This window comes from Salvelinus sp. IW2-2015, linkage group LG28 (assembly GCF_002910315.2).
Source record: "Salvelinus sp. IW2-2015 linkage group LG28, ASM291031v2, whole genome shotgun sequence".
NCBI lineage: Eukaryota > Metazoa > Chordata > Actinopteri > Salmoniformes > Salmonidae > Salvelinus > Salvelinus sp. IW2-2015.
In genome coordinates, this window is record NC_036868.1 from 24,634,507 (window position 1) to 24,653,105 (window position 18,599).

The following is an 18,599-nucleotide window of genomic DNA, read 5'->3' on the forward strand; positions in this document are numbered from 1 at the left end:
GATTTCACGTTGAATTCACGCTAGTTGACAAATATACCAATTATAAATTAAAACGAGACTTTGAACTGACATCTGTGCCCAGTGGGATACTATTAAATGAAATCGAAAAACAATTTTCACCACATGTAAACTGACGTGCCAGCCCTGTAAATTACAGGCCACCTCTGTATGTAAGTTGAGACATCAACCAGCTGCCAGAAGATGGCCCCATTGCCTCTGCTATACAATAAAATGATATATTTCGCAATGAGTTTTAGACGAAGGCAGAAAATGCCCGGATTAGATCATAAACAACCATGGATCCGCAGAGATGGTGACACTCAAGGTTGTATATCAAGTGCATTTTAGAACATCGTGTTCAGAATAAAAGGGATATGGATTGAGCTGGATGGCCGTTCAACTGATTGTCAACCACGAACCTTTCTTTTCCTACAGCGGGACAGTATCTTGCATGTGTGAGTATGGATACATCCGCGTGATGATGGGTACCGCCGTTTTTACTTACGGTTACGTCTTCGAATATGATTATGATGACAGAATTTTTGCGTATATAGCTATAGCCTAAATATCGCATGAATGGCTTCTTGATTTCGCTTCGTTTATTCAACAGAGAATGATTAAATAGTTGCTCTTCATTGCGGAATAATAAACATGAAATTGGCGTAAGAAAATGTATTCTGTGAATTGCAAATTGTAGCGCATGTAGCCAGTTTATTACTGTGTAAACTGCGTTGATAATGTGCTACAGTATTCCAATGAATTGAATCAACATGAAATGTTTGTTTGGCTTGGACTCACTTGAGTGCCACTGCCTGAATAGGCACAGTAGGGAGCATCAGCTGCAGCATAAATTCTTCACTATTGGTTCGCAACATAAGTAAATGCAATGAGATGTAAACGTTTATAAAATAAAAAGACACATGGCCATACGAAAGAGATCAAAGTATGCTTATAAAACCCAAACATACTACTCTATACTAAAAAGGTTAATTATTCTGGTAAGAAATTGTACCTGAACGCGCTTCAGCCCAGTTTGAACAAAAAGGGAATCAGGTGCTCAACTGAGGGACTTCAAAACCCAAAAGACAGACACCCTTTGAAGTGTCCTGGGGTATGTTTTTTTAGAGGTTAATTCTGCTACCAGTGTATAACTATAGTTTATCGGTTACTGGTTGGAGGATGCAAACATGGATGATTATTCAAAATCGGTGAATTTTGTCACCTTCAATCTATGTAAGAGTGGCGTGTTACATGAGAGGGTAAAGGCCAGTACTACACATTAGACACGATGCATATGAGTCGCACTCCTCTTTCTAGTTCTATGTTCTAAACCCCCTCACATTCACATGACTGTGAACATGGCACCTCTTGACATGTTCCCGAACCCCCACCCTGTGCATTCCATCCATACTCTCTGGTCATTCATTTATGCTTAAATGTAGGCTAGGTCTTATGATGTGGAGATTGTTTTTTTTAATTTTTAATTTTATAAAATCATACAGTACATAAAGTTTTCAAAAATGTTCATCCCCCAAAAATTGGAATAAGCAAAGGATTTGATTTTCAAGTTTCAAGTTGTACTTGTCACATGCACAAGCACAGTGAAATGCTTAAAATGATTTCTGGTCAAACAGATGGAAAAGGGGTCTTAGAAAACATCTAGCAAAAAAGAATGGGTATTCAAAATACATCAACACAATAATGTTGAAGTAACATTTATATTTCGTTTTGAAGAAATGATTTGCCTTCTGTAAGTTTAAGAAATATTGCCTAATGTCTTGTCATTCTCTTACCAAAACCACTTTAAGATATTTTTTTATAAGGAGGGAGGATAATGAAAGTTCAAGTAAAGGTGACCTATCAATTACTTATAATGTTTTTACTGCTAACAATTTGGTTAATGATTCATTTAAGTGATTAAAACGTGTCTTTCTGTTACCAAATCGGTAACAGAATTACCAATAAACCTGTAAGTGAATGACTGCAACTGAATTGCTTAAGATGGGAATTCATAGTAGTCACAAAACATAGTCGGGTCACCTACTACTGTCTTCCCTTCTTCCACTGTTATGTTCAGCTCAATGTTTTATTTATCTTTCTGTTGTGTGGTGGTCAAAGAAAGAGTATGAAAACATTGACGGTAGTTGAAATTTGGTCAGTCCAAATCTGAACCAATCACAGACATTTGTTTCACAAGTTTGTACAGTAGAGCACAGGACAGTACAGCAAATAGAAGTAGAGTGTGCAAAACATTAAGAACACCTGCTCTTTTCATGACATAGACTGACCAGTTGAATCCAGGTGAAAGCTATGATCCCTTATTGATGTCACTTAAATCCACTCCAATCAAGGGGAGGAGACAGGTTAAAGAAGGATTTTTAAGCCTTGACAGAATTGAGACATGGATTGTGTATGTTTGCCATTCAGAGGGTGAATGGGGAAGACAAAATACTTAAGTGCCTTTGAACGGGGTATGGTAGTAGGTGCCAGGTGCACCGGATTGAGAGTGTCAAAAACTGCAACGCAGCTCAATTTTTAACACTGAACCGTTTCCCGTGTGTATAAAACATTGTCCACCACCCAAAGGACATCCATCCATTGGAGTCAACATGGGCCAGCATCCTTGTGGAACGCTTTTCGACACCTTGTAGAATCCATGCCCCTCAATATTAGCAAAGTGTTCCTAATGTTTGGAATACTCAATGTAGGTCAATACAGTACAGTACTGTAGAGTTTAGTACAGTACAGTAGAGCACACTAGAATAAAGTACAGTATACATTACTTCATTGTAGTGTACTATTATGCATTTCTGTATAGTACAGAATAGGGACCCATGATGTCATTCTGTTACCATCATTCTACTGGGTGTTAATCCACTTCAATTACTGTCGTTAAATAACCAAAAGAGATCTTTTTCAAACTCAAGGAGTCAAATCATAGCTGACACACCATTCTTTCTGCAGACATCTTTGAATCATAATTCAGAGTAGATGTATAAGAGTTTTTGGAAAATGTGGTTACATAAAAAAGGGAGGGAGATTTTACCATCATTCTGATACCAAACTTTACTGCACTGTTATTTGAGCAAATGTGCTTTTGTAAAATGTTCTGTGGAAATTGTTCAAAGTAGTCCTTGTGCATAGAGTTGTATGATTTGTTTAACTTTGCAATCAATGGCTTCTGGCCTCATTCTGTTACTGTGGAATTGCCCATAAATTACTGTGGAATTTGGCATATATACAGTGCATTCGGAAAGTATTCAGATCCCTTGACTTTTTCCACATTTTGTTACATTACAAACTTACTCTAAAATGTATTAAATTGTTTCCCCCCCTCATCAATCTACACACAATACACCATAATGACAAAGCAAAAACAGGTTTTTCCTGTAAAACATATTTACATAATATTTAAATATTTACATAATATTGACATATTTACATATGTATTCAGACCCTTTACTCAGTACTTTATTGAAGCACCTTTGGCAGCGATTACAGCCTCGATTCTTCTTGGGTATGACGCTACAAGCTTGGCACACCTGTATTTGGGGAGTTTCTCCCATTCTTCTCTGCAGATCCTCTTAAGCTCTGTCAGGTTGGATGGGGAGCGTCACTGCACAGCTATTTTCAGGTCTCTCCAGAGATGTTAGATTGGGTTCAAGTCCGGGCTCTGCCTGGGTCACTCAAGGACATTCAGAGACTTTTCCCGAAGCCATTCCTGCGTTGTCTTGGCTGTGTGTTTAGGGTCGTTGTCCTGTTGGAAGTTGAACCTTCGCCCCAGTCTGAGGTCCTGAGCACTCTGGAGCAGGTTTTCATCAAGGATCTCTCTGTACTTTGCACCATTCATCTTTCCCTTGATACTGACTAGTCTCCCAGTCCCTGCCGCTGAAAAACATCCCCACAGCATGATGCTGCCACCACCATGCTTCACCGTAGGGATGGTGCCAGGTTTCCTCCAGACGTAACGCTTGACATTCAGGCCAAAGAGTTTAATCTTGGCTTCATCAGACTAAAGAATCTTGTTTCTCATGGTCTGAGAGTCCTTTAGGTACCTTTAAGCAAACTCCAAGTGTGCTGTCATGTGCCTTTTACTGAGGAGTGGCTTCTGTCTGGCCACTCTACCATAAAAGACTGATTGGTGGAGTGCTGCAGAGATGGTTGTCCTTCTGGAATGTCCTCCCATCTCCACAGAGGAACTCTGAAGCTCTTGGTTCTTGGTCAACTCCCGGACCAAGGCCCTTCTTTCCCGATTGCTCAGTTTGGCCGGGCGGCCAGCTCTAGGAAGGCCACTGTGTTCTTGGGGACCTTCAATGCTGCAGACATTTTTTGGTACCCTTCCCCAGAGCTGTGCCTCGACACAATTCTGTCTCGTGGCTTATTTTTGCTCTGACATGCACTGTGGGACCTTTCCAAATTGACCAGAGGTGGACTCTAATCAAGTTGTAGAAACATCTCAAGGATTATCAATGAAAACAGGATGCACCTGAGCTCAATTTTGAGTCTCATAGCAAAGGGGCTGAATACTTCTCAAAAAATCTAAAAACCTGTTTTCGCTTAATTATTGTGTGTAGATTGATGAGGATTTAAAAAAAAATCTATTTTCGAATAAGGCTGTAACGTAACAAAATGTGGACAAAGGGAAGTGGTCTGAATACTTTCTGAATGCACTGTACATCTCTCTCTCTCCTCTCTCTCTCTCTCTCTCTCTCTCTGCCTCTCTCTCTCTCTCTCTCCTCTCTCTCTCTCTCTCTCTCTCTCTCTCTCTCTCTCTCTCTCTCTCTCTCTCTCTCTCTCTCTCTCTCTCTCTCTCTCTCTCTCTCTCTCTCTCTCTCTCTCTCTCTCTCTCTCTCTCTCTCTCTCTCTCTCTCTCTCTCGCTGTGGTGCAGCCCCATGTGTTGATGATGTAACATGGCCATTATGGTTTCTAATAGACAAATATGTTATTTTAAGTTTCTCAAAATCAGCCTGGCTGATGTAAGAGCTTCTCTGTGCCTGAAGGCAGGTCCTGGTCGTAACACAAAGAGTTCTCTCTGAAAAGATTAACTCAGCAAAAATAACTAGCATTTCACTCCCACTCTTCTGCACATTCAGTTCCCTCACTAACTCAAAGCTGAGAACGACACGCTGATGCTAACACCATAAAATCTGTTTTAAATCCAACAGGGTATTGAAGAGGGGAGGAAAAAGCTTCTTGGTGACCTGCTTCAGGGATTTCGAGGACCAGGGAGAGCCCCAAACAACTCCAAACAAGGAGGCCAGAACACAGGGAGACCATAAAAACAAGGAGATTGAGTTGGAATAATAGACTATATATCTACACTAATGACACAACCTTCTACCTATAGTCTTCCAACTCCAACTACAACAAGCTGGAAAACCTAGAACATTGGATCCCACATTTTATTACGCTAAACCTAAAGATTTTTTGAGTTTTCTGTGACCCATCGAGTAGCCTAAACCAAATCCATGTTTCTAGACAGAATCCAGTCCTAGTAAGTGGCAACCCTAAAGCAGCCAGCCACTTCCCTCCTGTGGGCCCGACCCACCTCTTGGGAACCAGTGAGTTGGTGGAGAACAACATTGTGAGGGAGAGGATGGGCAACAAGAGCACCAGCCCCCCCAGAGACCCGGACACTGAGACGACTCAGAGAGAGGAGGCAAACAACACGGAGCCTGCCTCAGGTGCCTACAGCACTCATAACACAGTACAGATCCCACACAGTAGTTTAAGTGTACACTAGTGGTGCGCGGGTCAGCTGTTTTTTTTCTCGCGCACCTGCCCGCAATTGCTAATAACCCTTTTGCAACCCCCCGACTATATGTGATAAAGTGAAAATATCAGGTCTCAACCCCAATCCGCAAATATAGAAAATGCGTTAGGTTACAGTCAAAGACAGCATAACTATTTTTTGACAGAGGGTGCATGATTTTTTTGTTGTTGCCTGATTTAGATACGTTTCTGCTTATCATTTCCGACATTGTGGTTAGCCATTTTGGTAAGTCAAATTGTCTATAATTAGATACATTGTAGCTTCTCGTATGTCATTATATGTTGCCCTAAAATACTAAATATACCCTTGCTCAACTTTTAGGGACTGGGGAGAAAAAACAATAACGCAAAAAAACGAATGGGAAAGATTTTCTGTCCCAAATGTCCAAATGACATCAGTTTGACCTGTTGTAAGCAAAAAGAAAGCTATGAAAACGACCCAACGTGGTTCTGAACAAATTTCAGTACTGGAAAGATTTCAGTTCGGCTTCGATGCATATTATATGTGGTTGAAATATTATCAGCTTTTATGATGCTTTTATAATGAAGACAGAACCTTTATATGGTATCTAACTGAGCATTGCATTTTCTCAAGATGCAGAAGTAAATAAATCATATTTCTCCACTCCTGTTCCTAAATCCAGATTTTGCCAACATTTGGTGTATACTTTTACTGCAAGAAATGCATAATTCTGCAGGATTTATTTGGAAGGCTATATGAGAGGTTATAGACCTACAGTCAGTGTCCAGATACCAGTTTCCATTTAACCCATCTTAACAGTTGGCTACAGATCCTTGACATGCATATTTGAAGTCCTGTTCTGTGACTGTCGAATTTGTAAAACGTCTCGCAATCAACACACACAACATAGCGGGCACTGCTATCATTCTCTTTTACCACTTCACCAAATATTTTATGACCCTTCCTTCTCTTTCTTTTCAACTATCATTTCGCAGCTTTTGTCTTGTTGAATTAAACTTCGACAATGTCCTTTTTTGCCTCGGTGGATTGACGTTAACTTTTTCTGCCCGCTCTCAAAAGCATTATTTGGCGATTGGTTGTGTAAACTATTTGGCGCGTAGGCTACAGTTAAGCCCTAAAGTTTAGGCTTTTACACTAATACCAGATAGCCTAAAATAACGAAAGAAAACCCTCAGTGTATTCTATAGATATAAATTGCACAATAATTATACATTTATGGATTTTTTAAAGGTATTGTTTCTCTTTATTCAACCTGCAGGCCACCCACCCGCCCTTCAGCTACACAAGATTTAATGACCCTAAACCCGCTATCCGCGGGGACTGCGGGTTACGAATCAACCCGTGTATCACTAGTGTACATTATACATATTTACTGTGGAGTAGATTTGCATATGTCACCTACCTCAAACTGGTTCAAAAGACAAGCACTCTCTATGGCTGCCATGACAAGACCTTAAGAGTAGCCTTAAAATGTCAAATCAAACATGCCTATTCATCAACTGTCTATTACACTTGACATTGTGTGTTTTCAGGAAGTGGCCCCCCAGGCTCCAGCCCTGACCTGCTAGCCTCACTACAGTCTTTGGGAGAACACAGTGACCACACACTGCTGCCACAGTCTCTACACCAGGTGTGTGTTTTCACCTTCACCAGCACAAATCCTCTGTGGTTTGGTCCTGTGGGTTGTACTGTGTTTTGCACAGTAAATCTCATCCTCATCTGTCACATGTGTTTTGCCACTGAAACATCTTGCTTTTCCCTTGTGTCTTCTTTTAATTTGTAGGGAAAGTAAATCAAGCTTTAAGATGTAACCATGATTACAATGATCATGTACTGTACTCTATACACTTGTTATAATCCTATTCAGTAAGAACACTTGCTTTGGCCCTCAATGTACTGTAATAGCCTTGCAGTTGTTGTTTTATCTTTGCCAGTTCTGGTCATCATGGAACAAAGAGCCAGCTATGATTTACACACCTCAAGAAAAAGACAGGCCCCACTGATACACTGAGGTTGCGTCCCAAATGGCCCGCCCTTTGCGTCCCAAATGGCCCGTTGCGTCCCAAATGGCACGTTGCGTCCCAAATGGCACTCTACGTCCCAAATGGCACCCTATTCCCTACATATTGCACTACTTTTGGGCCCTGGTCAACAGTAGTGCTCTAAATAGGCAGGGAATTGGTTGCCATTTGGGACGGGCCTGATACACTGATACAGAAGAAAGGGTTGCTCTGTGATCAAACTGGTACAATCAGTGGAGCATTGGCAGAATAACTGGCCAAGAAGTACGCTAAGAGATTGCATTTCAGTTATGTGGACAAAATAGATGCCCATACATGGAGAATTAGAGCTGTACAAAAAAAAAATCCTGGTAAACAGGCACAGAGAGTTGAGACAGGGAAAGGAAGAGTTGTCTGACACAGTTGTTTGAGTTCTGTTGTGCGTCACGGTAGAAGTGAATCTGAGGTAAAACAGCTTGTTATTCGCCACATTACATCTGAGTCCCATCTTTTGTCATAGCTCTATCCTTCCAGACTACTATTTCATTAATGAATTAAATAATCCATTCATTTATTCTATACATGGACAAAATTAAGAATACAGTCATGTTTGCACATAGTGGACTTTCTAAATGTACAGTAGCCCTTATCCAGCTATCCAGTTAGCTAAACACTTATTCAAACAACTCAGTAAGAAGCAGGGTGCCGTTTCGGAAGTTTACTTTAATCAGTGTGAAACTGCAACAAACACAAAAGTACATGTTTTCAGTCACAGTAGTATAGAGCACAGAATGTCTTACACAATAACTGCACTAAATGTACAAAATAAGGAATAAGTCAAATATAAAGTTACTAGAATGCAACTGTATGTTTGATATTGCTAAGCTAGGTGTCCCTTTCGAGAAATAGTACTGAAGCTAATTCAAAGTAGCTAACAGCTAACTCAATTCTTAACCTTTTACAGAAACATGAAATTATATGTGATAAACATGTATCTTGTGCTAATAAACAATGTACTTACAGACATTGTGTCTTACAAAGCTTCTACAAAGGATGTTGAAGGATTGTAACTACTCTGTCACACTTGCACATTTTACACATTGCTTCACTTCTGAAACTGCTTCCTGTCACATGACACAAACAGGTAAATTCTACACTGCTGCACTTAAACTGCCGCTAGGGGATGCTAAACAACTAACAGGTCCTTAACAGTGCATATAAACATAAAAAAGCTCAGGGTAATACGCTAATCTAAGCTATAACATTTTACATTTATGTTTTAGTCATTTAGCAGACACTCTTATCCAGAGTGACTTACAGCAGTGAGTGCATACATTTTCATACTTTTTAATAGTGGTCCCCTGTGGGAATCTAACCCAAAACCCTGGCGTTGCAAGCACCATGCTTTACCAACTGAGCCACAAGGGACCACGTATACGTTATTGCATGTGACTTTATGCCTTTAAGGTCATTGTCCAAGGTCAAATATTTATCCTGGTATGTCTGTCTGTATAATCTCTGCTGCCAATGACTGGAACGAACTACAAAAATCTCTGAAACTGGAAACACTTATCTCCCTCACTAGCTTTAAGCACCAGCTGTCAGAGCAGCTCGCAGATTACTGCACCTGTACATAGCCCATCTATAATTTAGCCCAAACAACTACCTCTTCCCCTACTGTATTTATTTATTTATTTTGCTCCTTTGCATCCCATTATTTCTATTTCTACTTTGCACATTCTTCCACTGCAAATCTACCATTCCAGTGTTTTACTTGCTATATTGTATTTACTTCGCCACCATGGACTTTTTTTGCCTTTACCTCCCTTATATCACCTCTTGCTCACATTGTATATAGACTTATTTTTCTACTGTATTATTGACTGTATGTTTGTTTTACTCCATGTGTAACTCTGTTGTTGTATGTGTCGAACTGCTTTGCTTTATCTTGGCCAGGTCGCAATTGTAAATGAGAACTTTTTCTCAACTTGCCTACCTGGTTAAATAAAGGTGAAATATACATAAATAATGTGATCTTAGGCTTTGATATACAGTATCTGTGCTCTCTCGCTCTTGGATTTCAAACTGAGAACATCTGCTTGTGAAACTATTTAATTAATGGAAATGTAATAGCGATGGTATTGCATTATCTCAGCACTTTAAAACATACCGTACATAACTCAAACCCTTTATTCGTATATGTCCTCTAGAGCAGGGATGGACAACTGGCAGTGGCCCCCCTTTCGTAGGCCCGCAAAAACTGCTGCTGGTAGTTGGAATAGTAGAATACACAAGGTGCAATTTTGAAATTTGGTTGTGCATCAGCAGTTTTTCCACTTGTTATGTCAGTCACTCAAGAAGCCCATGTCAGCTAAAATGTTTTAGATTGGTAAGTTATTCTAGCCAGCTATCTAAACTTGTAGTAATCATGGTCGAATTACCGACCGGGGGGCCCCCATTGATTTTGTTAGTCACTCTCACTCAGATATAATATAAAAAACAGCAAACATTTTCTCTCCACCCTATGGCAAAAGGTGTAGAATTGCAGGAAATGTACTTTAAAGCTAAAACATTTTCTCTATGCTCCATGGCAAAATGTGTGGAATTGCAGGATTTTTTTTTTACTTAGTATTTTCTCACCGCTGTCAAGAGGGGGGGTGCTAAAATGTTTTGCCCACAACAAAATGACACTTAGGGACCCCAAAAGGCTAGGGCCAGCTCTGACTGCATGGTGGTGTGGATGGGTATGGTGGGTACGCAGACCCACGAGCCACTGCAGCCTTGTTTTTTTGGGCCCTGACCCCAATCAAAGTTGCCCATCCCTCTCTAGAGTGACTTCATATAGTCTTTCAGAGCAACATGAAAGTGGTCTAAGGTTATCTCATGGCATGTTTCATCCTTGAAGTTAAAACTTGAGTCATATTCAAGTTCATCAAGTGACTTGGCTTAGATACAAGATGTGTTGGAAGTCGCACTGTTTAGTGTCGGTAGCCATTAATAGCTGTTAGGATCAGTTCATTACCAAACAGGAGGATATCTAGTCTGACAGATCAGTTGGACAGCTGAAGCTGAAGGATGTAGAAGGCTTTATTGGTTTCTCTTAGTTATAAACTGAATTGTAGTGGGGGTAAACATTTTCCTTCCATGCAATAGCCAACAGTAAAATAATTGTTTTCTTTAGGATATAACCTTTCTAGTTATATTACATTAATTACTTTAAATGAATCTTTCAAGTTTATTTATTTCCAGGTAGGTTAAATAGAGGACCTGACATTCTGTACTGAAGTCTGATTCTGAGTAAGTGAGCTAAGTGACAGAATAAGGTCAGTGTGTAATGATTTTTTTCTCACTCTTTCTCTTTCTTAACAGATAGCGGAGGCCTACTCCCTGGTAGAGGAATGTATCCTTGCCGTTACTTATTGCCAATATTTATTTCCACTCCGTCAGAGCTGAACAGCAGTTAAACAGCAGTGTTTTTATTTTGATGCTTCAGGGACTTTGGTGACAGTGATTTAGGATGACACTCTTACAATTGTTAATTTGAAAAAGGAAAGGGACATGATACTTCTGCAGTGGTGGGGTAAGTGTTTCCATGTGTGCTGGGCAGAACGGAATATTCACTTTTAGTTTTTTAATTTCTATAGGCGGGTTACAATTTCGTTACTATTTGGCTTGTTCTGTTGGTTCATGGGTTGATTTCCCTGCAGGATTTCCCTTGATTTTGGTAAATACTGGGTGTGGAAGTTGGGGGTTGTTGATGAGGGAAATATGTTCTACTGAAAGTAATCCAATTAATTCCCATTGAGATAAGAATCTCTTACACAAGAGGTTTTGCCTAAGAAAGTAATGATTTGGACACACACACACACACACACACACACACACACACACACACACACACACACACACACACACACACACACACACACACACAGTCAACTGCAGGAGAACATACACTGGAATAGCTTTAAAATTCCAAGATTTATTTATAGCGTCATACATTTTCTGAATTCTTGATTTTCGCACACAAGCACCAGCTCACCAGCTCAACATCAGATGCTGTATATATTTGTCTGACGTTTGTTAATATGATCCTATCTTTTGAATCCCAGAGTTGACAGCTTCAGGGATAGGTGTTATGGGCTCTTGTAGTGTCCTCTTTCCTTAACTGCTGATGGTTATAAGATCAGTGGGCAGTGCAGTTCCTGCAGCTGGAGAGGCTATATCATGAGCGCCTCCTGTCCAACCTCGCCGCCCTGCAGGAAGACTGGGGTACTGCACTCTTCTCTACACAACTGCTCTGTCACTACCGTAGACTCACATGAACACGACTGACAAAATATAACTCTGTTATTCTTTGAATTCCACTCTGTGTGTGCGTGTGTGTGTGTATTCTGTGTGTTTCCAGAGAGCCAGTGGAGAAAGCGTAACAGAGCAGCGGAGAGCACCTCACCAGGTGAAACCAACAGCATTGGACAGGAACACATAGAAATACTGCGCCAGATCTGCAGGACGCACCAGAGGTGAGATGGATACTGGTGGACCATAACATGGGTGCAGATCTAGCACAATTTTATACTATAACTATAACTGAGACTACATGCACAAAACATTGACTTGGACAATAACTTGTAGCGGTACTGCTTGCTGCAGTAGAAGGGAAAGCAAAGCATGTCTAGATAGTTTAGTTTGTCACATTCTGTCACCACCCACAATATTACCGCTCCAGAGGGGGATCAGTAAACACGGTCTTCATTTAAATGTATATTTTCATTCGTGAATGCTTTATAATGAATGGTTTATTAGCTAGAGTCATTTGGTTGATATGTCAGATTATACCCTATGTTTGAACTTTGAACATATCATCCCACGCTAGTGGTTCTTGTCTAGACATGAACCACCCCTTAATTAAATAACACTCCTTTGATTTTCAAGTATTTCTCTTTACTTACTCTACTAAGCTATAGACTCAGATACGTTTTCATGCAAGTCACAGAACCCCACCCATGCCTCTTGGTATGTTAGTAGCTCGTGGCGGTTTGATGGAGATTGATTCAGCTGGATACCAGATGCTCAGTCACTGTAGTGGCCTCCGGTCATTCTAGCTTTCCATTTATTCAATCAAATGGCATCAAAACATCAGCTCGCCCAGTCAGACCTCTTCTCTCTCTCTATTTATCGCTGTTGCTCTCTCTCCCTCTCCCTCTCTCGGTCTCTCTTTCTCTCGCTCTCTCCGTAATAGGCCAATGCTTGGTGCGGAAAAGGTAAGAAAATGCACTACACACCATCCTTTTGATGACGTTTCTTAGTCCATACTTTAAGAGAAGATTAGTGTGTTTGTGACATGAGCGACATTTATGACAAAGCTGTTTTTTTATTTCTAGAGCATGGCAGACACAGTGCTGAAAGACAACCACAACACCAAGGAGCAATGTGAGAGGAATGAGAGAGAATCACCATCCCACCATGGAAAAGGTCAACACAAAACCCACCATCAGATGAATCCCTAAATCAATATTATAGAATGGCCACTTAGCCTAGAGATGTGTATAGGAAGGAGATGATATCATCCTCTTTGTTCACTGGAAAGCCGCAGAGTGTAGTTCGGGTTCTAATCAATAAGGGCTCATAATATGGAATCTGATACCAGATGATGCTCCCATACTGTCTCAGCTATAAGTGTGTGTGTGTGTCTGTGTCAGTATCTATAATAGGTGCTTATGGGTTCTATATGCTGAAGCCAGGTGATTAGTAGTAGGCCTAGTATTGTAAGCAACACTTCTCTTGTCTCTGCAGTCAGAGGCAGCAACCCTGTAAGACAGGGTGAGGAGGATTTTGAGCAGACCACGCCAACAGGAGCTGACTCTGCCATGGCTGAGGAGGAGGAGGGAGGAGTGGAGGAGGGAGGAGTGGACGAGATGGAGGCGGAAGGGCAGGTGGATGAAGAGGAGGTGTTTGAGGAGAGTCCAGAAGAGGAGGTGCAGGTGGTAGAGTGGCCAGCGGGGGTTCCCCAAGCCTCAGCCAAAGACCTGGTCAAACTCTCTCATGTGGAGGAGGTGAGAATACACTGTGACTGAGGCTTAAATAGCCTCATGTTTATCTCTCTCTTCTCTCTGTCTTTTTTGTCTCTTTACCTTTCTCTCTCTCTCTATCTATCTCTTCTTGTATGTCTAGATCTCTCTATTGCTGTCTCTCCCTCTGTCTTGTTTGGTAGAGGACACACATTTTGGAATGAGATAGCCTTGGACAGGCTCAAGGGAGCACAGAAATGTCTTGGCAAAGGAGCTGGGTCTGTAACTAGTAAATTGTCTGTGTGCTTGATACTTAATTCCATGTGCTGAGCCACACTACGGATGTGGCCATGGGTGGAAGGTTTGAGGACAGGACACAGAGGCTATGATGTCACTAAAGAGCCACAACAGATTTTAGAACAAGTAGTTCACATACAAATCCTGAAAAATAGGTCAGACATGGTTCAGACAATGACGTTTAGGAGGGCTTTGTTGAGCATGCCTGGCTAGTATTTGAACCCAGTTTTGTCTAGCAGTGACTTCTAAAACCACACAAGTCAGACTAGACACTAGAGACAACCTAATATGATATACTAGCACTCTTGGGTTGACAATAGATCTGTTGCCTGAGGCATTATCCTGTGTTGTTATTGATCTCCGCATATTGACCCCATATAACTGACCTACCTATATATTATAGACGTGGATGACACTGTCAGTGTTACAAATGACCTAATTTACGTGCAATAGTGTATGACTCCGCTGAGCTGTACATCATTGCAAGTTTGTTGTGCAAACATACACTTGTTTCACCTCTATACATTCTACGGGTGTCTAAAATTGCTCCCTATTGCCTATACGGTGCATTATTTTGGGGGCGATGGCCCCCACAATAGTATATGCACTGGTTGAAGCTCAATGTTAAATTCAAATCTCCCTATCTTCATATCTAAGCCAATATGACACAATGTCAATGAAAATTCGCAAATGAACTTGATTGGAGGTACACAACACACTCGCCTCTCATAATGATCCATCCAGCCGCTTTGGACTGAATACCTTTGTAGGTGCAACAGTTTTTATTAAATAGATATTTTAGCGCCCTCACGTGCACATTTCCGTCCATTAAGAACCAACTATGTGCTACCTTTGTGTAGCATTTCTGACAATGCTAACATCTTTTCATCCGAATCTCAAAGTTCTAGAACCCGGACCAAAGCACTTGGGTTGCGCTAGTAGCTAGCGCAACGTGCTAGTAGCTAGCTAACACCAGTTGGATGAGAGGCAATTCTGAGTGAATGAACAACAACAAAAGCTTCCTTTCATCACCAGACTGTCTATTAAAATAGTGTCAAGATAATGTGTCATGACAGGGTTCGTAGCGTAAGCGTTAATGTCACCACCATGGAATCTGAAGGGTTTCCACTAGTTACCACAGCAACAAAGTCAAAATATTTTCCGTAAAATAAATGTTAAAATGTTCTAACTAATTTTCATTGGGAAGGCAGATAAAGTATTTTTTATCAAAAGCAATCCCTTTTGCCTGAGAACACAATCCTAGTAATTACTACCCTCTGGGGGTTTGATTAATCCCGCCTGGGCGCGCCAATGTAGGCGTGTTTTGCATTGGCTGAAAGTTGATTGCATTCGATTTGGAACCAGGCTGCCTGCTGGACGTGAGCCAAGTGCCCTGTTCAAAGCCCACGGCAAAGTTGGCTCAAAACAAAAGTGACCTATTTAAGCATGTGTAGTAATTACTAGGATTCTGTGTTTTCCCATGTAGAAAGGATTGCTTTTGTTAAAAACGCTTTATCTGCCTTCCCAATGAAAACTAGTTAGAAATTCAAACATTTATTTGATGGAAAAGAGATGTATGTTTCTGGACGATGCACCATGCTGCCTTGTTGACAAAATGACAGAGCAGGGAGATTTACTGTTCGATTTGAGAAGGGCAAGCCTCCCTCCACGCTTTCGGGGGCGACAACGCCGCCTCTTCTTCTGTGGGGTTTATCGGCGGATGGCATCCAACGTTATGATGCATTACCGCCACCTACTGTACTGGAGCGGTCCCACCTGTGTACCAGAGTCCTAGCTTAAAAATGTACCAATAGAAGTATAAAGAGAGGTTCCTGCAGTTACAGGAATGCCCACATGCAGGAACAACCCGAACTGTGGGCCGCAATTGCACCCTTCTCCGTCCTGCTACTACGGAGAAGAGTACAGTGGAGACTGGAGAGACCAACTCTCAAGGAATACACCATTGCCCTCATCCTTCAGATGTGCTCCACCCCTATGGTACATCCCAAGGACACACTGCTTAATGTTCCCTGAAATGTGTATGCCAGCTGGTTGACGGAGCGCCGAGCCCCACTATGCACTTGTTTATCTTCTGGTTCCACTGGAACATCCAGCTCCTCCGCTATTTTAGAAGTTTTGAATCCTAAGCAACCTGCGTACACATTGTTTGAAATACAATAGACCAACATAGCTACTGTCGTAGGTCAAAGCTGTGTACTGGAAAACCTTGGTAGAGCGTGGATGGAATAGGCATGGTGGTGCTCATGTGAATTTCCTTTATTTTTTGGCTTCAGAACGATGCTTACTTCTGACTTAAAACATCGTTTTTTGTTTTTAATTACACAAGGCTCTGGTCAAAAGTAGTGTACTGTATAGAGACAGAAATGTTTAAGCCATTCACTGCACACTGTTTCTAATTCTCACTTATCCACCCCTGCAGAGCTCCTCACCAGATGGCCTGGTGTCCATTCTGAAAAGGAGGAGGGCGTCGTTAGATGGCCTGCCCCCAGAGGGTCCCGATGCAGCCAAACAGAACTCCAAACGCAAGGTGCGCTTCAGCGAGCCAGAGGATGGCATGGAACCAGGTATGGATCAGCCTGATAACCACCTTTCTCTCTCTGTCTCTCTCACTCACACACACACACATGCACACACATACGCATACACTCTATACATAAGTTCTTATACTGTGTCTTCAATAAAGACACAATAAGATAGTAGTAACATATTAATAAGTATGTTTTTTTTTATCTGTGCAGAAGAGGTGGGTGGAGACTCTTGTTTGATCCTGCTGTTGTTGTGCTTAGTAACCGTGGTGATCAGTCTGGGCGGGACTGCTCTGTACTGCACCCTAGTGGACACCTACAGTAGTATCTGCACCGACTTCTCTCACAACGTGGACTTTTACGTGGTCCAAGTACGACACTTCCTGGACGGGCTCAGACACTGGCTGTCCATACGCTCATAGTCAGCACGGTCTACTGGAGCAGTAAGGACATACAGTCAGTCGCCTGCTGCAGCAGTATATGGACTTATATAGAAGCCCACCTACTGCTACAGTCTAGTGACTCTTATGAAACCCTAGGAGGAAGACCAGCAAAAATATACTGTAAGACTGGTAACACTACTGGTTGGAGAGAATGCTTTAGGTGAAGTCAGACACTGGCTCCCCATACTGTCCAAGCCAGGGAAAAGATTCAGTAAGAAGGTATTATATACTGTATGAACTGCTCTGAGACTGAGACAAGAGGGAGCACTTGACCCTAGTCCCAGTATGAATTAGAGAAGGTCATTGAAGTTCTGGGATAGGGTCTGAAATAGAGAGTGAACGGGCTTGTGAGCATTGATCTAACAGGAGGCACAGGTGCAGACATTTTGAACTACTGACATTTCATATGCAGACCAAACTGTTTCCGGAACACTGCCTCCTCTTGTTTTTGACCAGAAGTTTTTAACCTCAAGATGGACACAGCACAAAAGAGCTCCCAAAAACATGCAAAGGAACAAAACATAGCATTGTAAAGTATATTCTAGTTGGATTTTTTATAAAAATATATGTTTATCTGAATTTGTAAAGATGTTTATCTGAAAAACGCATACAATTCAGATAAACAGTAAAGATGTTCATCTGAATTTGAAAGCCTCATGGTAAAATTTGGGGTACAGTATGCCAATAAAAAAACGGACATTTTAGGGATTGAAAGGACACTTTTTTTATTATCAACGTTTCTGTGTTTTTCATGACAAGTCTTCTCGACTCCTTGACTTGTCAAATGTAGCCTACATGTTGTACATTTTACAGCAGTTTTTTGTACATGGAGACATGGGTTCAGAATTGCTCTTACATTCCTCTGAAGGTACGCAAGGTTGTTGACCACTGCAAATGAAAGTCATTTGGGATGAATGGCTCTCTGGAATTGGCACATTGTTAAGTCATTTGTTGAAAACAGAGGAATATCAATACAAATATGCATGAAAGATACTGTATGTATGGCTCTTGGTATGACAATATGAACAAAGTTTAATGTTCATACAGTATGCATTTAAATGTAGTCATGATATTCAGTACTGCACTGGTTACTCAGATATTTCAGGCACTTATGTTAACTTTTTTGTGTTGGTCAATATTGTTATGTACTGTAACCATACATTTGTCTTTTATTCTATAAGTCTATTTTAATGTATTCAATACAAATCCATTTCCTTGCTTTGGTGAATAAACTTTGTTTGCTTTTATCTACTGTATGTCCAGGCTGGTCTCATAGACTAGACGTAACATAGTAAACAAAAATCCGGGACACTCAAATGAGTATAATATGTTACGTTCAGTATGGCTACTTAAGACATAAGTTTACTTGAGGTCAAAACGAAAGTGGAGGGAGGGTGGGCAACTCAAATGTCTAGCAACACAGGGAAGGTAACTCAAACATCTAGCAACCCAACAGTTGCATGTTCGAATCTCATCACGGATAACTTTAGCAACTTTGCAACTACTTACTACTTTTTTGCACACCCAGTAGATTTCCAGGACCAGA

General features: G+C 41.1%; 1 protein-coding gene across 1 annotated transcript; it reads left to right on the plus strand.

Annotated features, from left to right (window-relative positions):
- The first annotated feature begins 223 nt into the window (after nt 1-223).
- cnstb (consortin, connexin sorting protein b) lies at nt 224-18,300 on the plus strand. Its single transcript, XM_023974550.2, has 11 exons — nt 224-455; nt 5,167-5,685; nt 7,289-7,386; nt 11,126-11,156; nt 11,942-12,028; nt 12,165-12,279; nt 12,999-13,020; nt 13,141-13,231; nt 13,553-13,812; nt 16,505-16,649; nt 16,824-18,300. The coding sequence occupies exons 2-11, from the start codon at nt 5,598-5,600 to the stop codon at nt 17,030-17,032; spliced, it is 1,146 nt and encodes a 381-aa protein (XP_023830318.1). The 5' UTR covers nt 224-455; nt 5,167-5,597; the 3' UTR covers nt 17,033-18,300.
- The last annotated feature ends 299 nt before the right edge of the window (nt 18,301-18,599 follow it).

What these genes read in the sequence shown, in the direction of transcription:
- cnstb (XM_023974550.2), top strand. Translation starts at nt 5,598, where the DNA reads ATGGGCAACAAGAGCACCAGCCCCCCCAGAGACCCGGACACTGAGACG. An exon ending in CTACTCCCTGGTAGAGGAAT is followed by an intron (nt 11,157 to 11,941) that starts GTATCCTTGCCG and finishes GATGGTTATAAG; the next exon opens with ATCAGTGGGCAGTGCAGTTC. An exon ending in ATCTGCAGGACGCACCAGAG is followed by an intron (nt 12,280 to 12,998) that starts GTGAGATGGATA and finishes TCTCCGTAATAG; the next exon opens with GCCAATGCTTGGTGCGGAAA.